At 56.6% G+C, this 7,045-nt stretch overlaps 2 protein-coding genes across 2 annotated transcripts; both read left to right on the forward strand.

Moving 5' to 3' along the window:
* Window positions 1–1,401: 1,401 nt before the first annotated feature.
* Window positions 1,402–2,336, forward strand: HRCT1 (histidine rich carboxyl terminus 1). The gene has a single exon (XM_032240043.1). The coding sequence runs from the start codon at window positions 1,487–1,489 to the stop codon at window positions 1,829–1,831; it is 345 nt and encodes a 114-aa protein (XP_032095934.1). The 5' UTR covers window positions 1,402–1,486; the 3' UTR covers window positions 1,832–2,336.
* Window positions 2,337–5,306: 2,970 nt separating this feature from the next.
* SPAAR (small regulatory polypeptide of amino acid response) lies at window positions 5,307–6,726 on the forward strand. Its single transcript, XM_032240044.1, has one exon. The coding sequence runs from the start codon at window positions 5,544–5,546 to the stop codon at window positions 5,814–5,816; it is 273 nt and encodes a 90-aa protein (XP_032095935.1). The 5' UTR covers window positions 5,307–5,543; the 3' UTR covers window positions 5,817–6,726.
* Window positions 6,727–7,045: the final 319 nt, after the last annotated feature.

A 7,045-nucleotide genomic window follows, 5' to 3' on the forward strand; every position in this document is an offset into this window, starting at 1 on the left:
TAGCCTTTTCATCTGGTGAGGATTTTCATTAAGAGTTTGAGGCCTCCCTGAGAGAGCTCAGCTCAGATTGAGGTCAGAGGGGGAAGGGTCCCTGGAGGTCACCTCTTGCCCTGGGAACTCTGCAGAGGAGACAGGCTGGGTCAGGGGAAGGGGTTTGCCCAATGTCACGGTGGAGGTGCTGCCAGGCTCAGAGAACCAGCCTTGCGGTGTCGGCAGACATTCCTCCAGATGGCAGGTGGCGGGGAGATGAGCACAGACCCCCAGGAGTCTCGGGGGAGGGGCTGAGGACTCAGCCTGGAGGGATCCTGCAGAGCCAGACACAGAACTGGGGCTTTGGGAGCCCCACTGCGTGTGAGGAAGAGCTTGGAGAACAGCCCAGCATGCCGATAGCAGAAAGCGTTGCCCAGGGAGAGCGTGAGCACCTGTCGCTGAGGCCCGGGAGCAGGATGGGATGGTGACTTCCAGGAGGAACAGAACGGATTCGAGCCAAGGGGGTGGGCTTGGAGGGAGAGTCAATGACTGCTCAGATCCTGCTGCTCTGTAAATGCTCCACTAGGTAGGAATGGCATTCACCACCGCTGTGCAGGGAAGGTGTGACAGAGCAAGGAGCACGCCATTATGGCCAGTTGAGACTGTTGAACTGGGAACCAGGAGGCCGGGCCTGTGCCTGCCCTCTCTGAGCTCAGTGGCCTCCATCCTGCCTCCCAGCCACCTTACGATGACACCCTGACCCTCCTGCTTCCCAGGACAGGCCGGATGGAGGACCTCCCTGGATGGTGAAATCTGCCTGCGGCGCCTCCCTGAGTTTCTCAAGCTCACTGAGCTCGGGCTGGTTCATTTGACAGAGCCTGACTCAGCCCCGGAGAGCTCTACAGGCCACAGGACCAGGAACCCCAGACCCTCAGATGACAATGTCTCCCAAGTCCTGGAGTCCACTGCAATGGTGTCAATGGCAAACGCGTGACGGGAGCTGATGTTGCTGTTTATACATCTCATCTCCTTTAGTCCTCAGCACACCCTATGGGGAAGGAACTGTTACCAGCCGTTTTACAGAAGAGGAAACAGGATGGAGAGGTCAAGTAACCTGTGCACAGTCTCGGAGCTTGTGAGTTGTGTGGCACCAAAGCCCGTGTGCTTCATCTCTGTTCCTCAGTCTCTACAAGAGGAGACGGAAGCCCGGAGAGGAAAAGTCGCTGAGCCAGGCGGTTTCTTTCCTCTAGACTCAGGGCTCCTCCCTCAACCAGATCCAGCCTGACAGCTCCTGTGTCTCCACCCAGCCTCCCTGCCAGGCCTCCCCAGAGTTCACAGCGGCCTGGCCCCACCCTTGGATAGCAGTTGCAGTCCAAACAGACTTCGCCCACATTCCCTGGCTGCTCTCCAGCCCGCAACGGAGACAACAAAGTTTAGTGACAGAGAGGGCTGAGCGGAGGCTGCTGAAGGGGAGAAAGGAGTGAGAAGCGCTGGGTAGGGGCTGTCTGGCTCCCAGATGCTGGACCTCCTGGGGAGCACGACCCTCACGGGATGGATCACAGGTGCTGCTGTGGCAGTCCTCCTGCTGCTGCTGCTTCTGGCCACCTGCCTTTTCCACGGACGGCAAGACTGTGACGTGGAGAGGAACCGTCCAGCTGCAAGGGGAAACCGAGTCCGCTGGGCCCAGCCTTGGCTTTTCCGGCGCCGGGGCCACCTGGGCCATCACCATCACCATCATCCTGGCCATGTGTCTCACGTGTCGAATGTGGGCTTCCACCACCACCACCACCACCACCACCCCCGCCACACCCCTCACCACCTCCATCACCACCACCACCAACACCCCCGCCACGCTCGCTGAGGCTGCCGCCGTGGGTTCCTGTGGACAGCAGCTGTCCCTGCCTGCCATCCGTTCCCAGGACAAGTGGACCCCATGTTTCCATGGGGAAGGATGCGTCTCTGGAGTGAAGGAGGGGAACGATGGCCCGGGGCCTGCGTGGGCTGCATTTGCATGCTATGCTATGGGGCATGCTATGCCCCACGGTACTATGGCAGCAGAGAATGGAGGAACACTGGGGCCTGCTACGCTGAAGGGTTTGGGGAGTGGAGAGCAAGAGTGCCTCTTTTGTGACTGTGACTCCCAGTGAGCCCCAGAAGTGACAAGGGTGTCTTGGCAAAGCCAGGACACAAGTGGATGTGAAGTGCCCATCTTGACCTCCTCATCAGACCACTGCAGGCCTCTGGCTGGCGGGGCACTGGGAGAGGCCCTGAGAATGTCCTTTTGGTTTGGAGAAGGCAGTACGAGGCTGCACAGTCAATTCATCGTTGCTTTAGTCCAGGAAAATAAAAACCACTAAGAAGCTTTTGTGAAGAGGCTCTTGATTGCAGCATAGCTGGCGGGAGGGAGGGAGCTGCCAGGCCTGCGTCCTCATTGCCCTGGGACCTCCCCCTCTGATGGGAAGTGTGTGTCTGGAGCACGCGGCTTCTGTCTGGGTCTTAGGGGCTGGTTGTGGAGTGGGAAGAATTGGGTGGGCTCTGTCTGAGCTCTGAGGGAGGATTTGGAGTTTGCCTAAAGCCCTGCCCACAGAACGTCCTGTGTGCACCAGCAGGGCTTTGGCCTTCTGTGGGACAGTCCAGGGCCTTGGGGACAGGAAGGTTGGAGCCGCTGCGAGGCTGGATCCCCAGGGCTCTGCCCCTGTACTCTTTTCAGCCCACATCCAGGGCCGACCGAGCTCTGGAACTAGAGGAAGCCCCACCCACAGGCTGTCTTGAATTCACTTTCCTTGGTAACTGGGTCAAGGTTTCTTCTCCAGACCTTGCATCTCCAGCCATGCTGCCCCAGCTAGTGCCTGTGCATGGTGGGAGGGCTGGGAGGGAGCAAGTGGAGTTCTTTAGGTGCTGGGGTGCAGGGTGTTGGATGGCCTTGGGAGAATGCTGGGGTCTCAGTTTCCTCTTCTCTACAATGGGGTGGGTAACAGAGATGCCCCTTGCTGAAGCCTGGAGGCTCGTTGGAATATGCTCTATGAAAGCTGGTGGTATCCACAGTGAGGAAGGAAGTCTGGCTCTGAGACCATCAGCCTGTGCCTGTGAGCTGAGGTGGGAAGTGGGGCCAGGCGGGGTGGTGGGGAGTGGCTGGAGAGCAAGCCAGAGAGTCAGGGGCCTGGTGACTCACCAGAACAGAATGTCCTCTTTCCTTTCTATTTCCCAGTGGATTCTCTGTGAGGGTTGGAGGAGGAGGGAGGGAGGGGGAGGCATTCAGACTGATTTCTTCCGCCCTAGGTTTCCGGGTTGGGAAAGTGGACCCTAGGCGGTCATGCGGTGTTGATTTTCTCTGCAGTGTCCTTCAAATCCACCCCCTGTAACCCAGGACCTCTCCATCCCCCACCTGGATTCCTGCCACAACTCTTCCTTCTGTTCCCTCCAGCCCTGCCCCTTTTCCAAGCATCTCCATGCTGATTTCACAGATGAATCAAAGAAGGGGAAGAGGTTCCCCTAAAGCTCAGAAACAGGAAAGGAAGCCTATGCAGGGCAGGAGAGAACCTGCTGAGCGATCGGCCTTTATTTCAGTTTAAAAATGCGGAACCACTCAGGCACTCTGCAGGCGGCCTACAGCTGTGTGTACCCGTCAAGAACAGCTGATGAGAAGTCACAGGAACAAACGTTAAAGCTTGACACACAGTCCCCTGGTGCCCTCTATCACCCCAGTTAAGGAGATGATGTTGGTAACTCAACCTGAAACCACAGGCCCCTGGATCATCCCATCAACTCCTTCCCTCTGCTTCTGGTCATCCCAGTTAATAAAAATAATCCAAGGAACCTGCTTCCTGTCACGGCCCACAGCCTGCTCCATGTGGAGGAGGAGCTCAGGGCCCAGATGGTCCCATCATCTCAGAAAAGGGACAGATTGAGAATATGACAGGCGATGGTTTGCTCTGAAAAGTTGCTCTCCCATTCTGTGCAAAGTGCCGGTTTCCTAATGCTGGTACTAAAGAAAGTTCCCTTGGGCCTTGGAGACACTGAAAAGGATCCAGACTTCGTGACCTTGGGCTGGCCCTCTGCCCTTTCTGGGACTCTGCACCCAGATCAGTAAAACTGCAGAATCAGATGACCTGTGGTCCCATGGTACCTGGAAAGGGCACTGAGCTAGGAGTGGAGGGAGGCTGGTCCCTCCTTAGCTACTGGCACTCCAGGTAACATGGCTAATTAAATATGGGCTACAGGGAGGTCATTTAATCTCTATAACTGGAGGATCTTTGTCTACAACATGGAGGCCATATCGCTACACAGGGTTGCTGGGAAGGTTATGAGGTCGTGTCTGGTGAGGTCCCATGCCTGGAGTTACTGTTCTCACTACTCTGTTTCCCAGAATATGGACAAAGTGGGGCTAATAGCCCAGTGTCCTTTCTGGACGTGGTGATGGTCTCCAGAGGTGTTGGGTGTGAAGGGGCTCTGACGTGGCAGACTAACTCAGTCACCTGGGCCTAGCTTATTCCCCTGACCTCCTGACAGGGAGCAGGGTGGAAATGGCTTGGGGCGCGCACGGCGGGGGGCGGGATAACTGGGGTTGGACGGCTGCTGAGTGGGTCCTGGGCCCTTCTCACAATTGGAGGAAGGAATTCAGGAAGTGCTCTCAGCTGCTCAGACATCTCCGAGCCAAGTTCCAAGCAGGACAACGTGGAGGCTGCGGCACCCAGGGAGGAGTGCCATGGTCCCTGGGGCGGCCACCAGGCCAGAGGGCTGAAGTACTAGGTACAGCGAGGGCTGGCCCTCGGGGAGCCCAGGGTAAGTCTTCATAGTACAAGAGTGTAAGCAGTGGGCTGAGTGGGCAGCAAAGAGGGCAGGCAAGGCCAGCACCCAAGAAGGCTTCTTCCGGGACCTCCAGGTAAGGAGTCCCACAGTCATGGACAGGCCTGGGATTCCCGGGGAAGCACGTGATACTCTATTTAAACTGCATGCTCCCAGCGCCAGGCAGAAAAGGCAACCTGCCCCCTCCTCCAGCCCCCGCTGAAGGCCCTGGCGCCTGGGGTGACCCGAGTGCCCCCTGCCTTGCCCAGAGCTGGCGCATGCCTTCCTCCCTCCTTGTGTCCCTGCCCCCAGCACAGGGCCAGGGGCTGGGGAAGCAGCAGATAGGCCTATTGAAGCAATGGCCCAAGGTCCTTTCTGGGGAGGAGCCAGGCTCCTCTTGCATCCACAGTAGGGGGAGTATTTTGTCTTTGGCCTCAGTGTAACTTGCTCTTGAAATCCGTAGGCGTCACCGGAGGGCCAGGGCTGGCTAGGCTGCCTCTGTGCAGCGTCTTCTGACCCCTCCTCTCCACCTCCTCTGTGTCTAGGGAGTCTGTTCTCACGTCTTCCAGGGCAGTGCTTCTTCTAGCTGAAATGGAGCTGACCACAGCTCTTGGAGGCCTGGCCTGAGGCATAGAAAATAGAGATTATCTGAGATTTGAGCAGTGGGGTCACTTGGCAGTGCCCGATGGCCTGGAGCAGGAGCGCCCCAGGGACTCAGAGCAGCGTCTTCTTAGGAGACAGAGGGAGAGCACCGGGGCCCAGCCATCACCAAGAGCCTCCTGTTCTGAATGGGAGTGAAGGCTTCGAGAGGACCTAAGGTTGCTCAGCGGGCCATGGAAACGGCAGTGATTGGAGTGGTGGCGGTACTGTTTATGGTGACTGTGACCATCACCTGTGTCCTCTGCTGCTTCAGCTGTGACTCGAGGGCCCAGGATCTACAGGGGGCCCCTGGGAGCAGCTTCACGGTGGCCACGTTTCACCGGGAGGCTTCTCTCTTCACGGGGCCTGGTCGCCATGCCCAGCCAGGGCCTAGTGCCCGGGACTTCTGGACCTTCATGTGAGGCCTGAGTCCCTAGGATTTGCTATACTGATGGATCAGACTCACCCGCCCCTCAGCAAGCCTTCCCTAGCCTTCCACCCCTCCCAGGGCTGCCTCCCATTCCTTCCCCTCCTGTAACCTGTGAGCTCCCCATCTCCTCTCCCACCCCAGCCTTCTGTGCCCTCCAGCCTGGGGGATCCTTGGTATTGGAACCCCTGAGCCCAGCTGGAGTCAACCCACAGGATGGGGCTTAGGAGGGGTCTGAGGAGTGAGCGAACAGACACAGCGCTGGACTGCAAGGCCGCCGAGTCTGCTGAGCTACACCAGGAACTGAAATACCACTGGAATTTATTGTAGGCGGTGTGCCTGCGACGCTGGTCTATTGCCACCTGAGGACACAGCACCCTCAAGTGGACATTTTTGGAAACCGCTTCTTACTTGCTCTCCTAATTGATTCCTTTTGCACATTGCACAGAACCCAGCCTCCAGGCCTGCTCCCTGCCATTTGCCTGAAATCAGCCCTAAAATTCTGAAGAGCTGCTTCCTGGGAACAAATGATTTACTTTAGAACTGAAAATGTATATCCTTTTACGGGCCTTTCCAAATCTGATTTGGAGAGAAAATAAGAGCCACAGAAAGCACAATGCTTTATTGAAAGGAAAGCCAGACATCTGATTTTTAAACATATTTTTAATGTGTTTTGTATTGCAATATTCTAACAGGTCACTTCTATTCTTAGAGAATGTGACTTGCGTTACCCAGGAGTGGCAGAAAAACCAGGAACTGAAAGATAATTCCAGACAAGTTAAAATGTTATGTTACATTCAGAGCATGTAACAAAGCTCTTGTTTTCATCACAAATAAAGACATATTCAGTTGTTGTTAATAGAAAACACATTCTCCCGTGGCCATGGAATAAATGCCGTGCTGTATTTAAGGAGTTTGGTTTGAAAGGTACAAAATCGGGAGCCTCCTGGCTCTTATGTCTGTATCTAGCCCTGAGTAGACGGCTCTCCCAGGACCTGTCTGTTGAGGGGGGCAGGATTGAGCTTTAGGGGCGCTCTGGCCTCTAAGGGGGTCCAGACAGGCTGCCCTTGCCATGTGGCTGCCACGGTAAGGGACCTCAGAGAGTGGCTTTGAGATGGAGAGGTATACAGGGAGGGCGCCTGAGGGATGGGGAAGAGCATGGTGGGCGGGGCTCAACTCAGGCCCCAGAGCTCCTGGGACCAAGTCCTGGACACTTCGAAGGCC

The sequence above is a fragment of the Sapajus apella genome, unplaced genomic scaffold (assembly GCF_009761245.1).
Source record: "Sapajus apella isolate SASKATOON/1434 unplaced genomic scaffold, GSC_monkey_1.0 scaffold46, whole genome shotgun sequence".
NCBI classification, from domain to species: domain Eukaryota; kingdom Metazoa; phylum Chordata; class Mammalia; order Primates; family Cebidae; genus Sapajus; species Sapajus apella.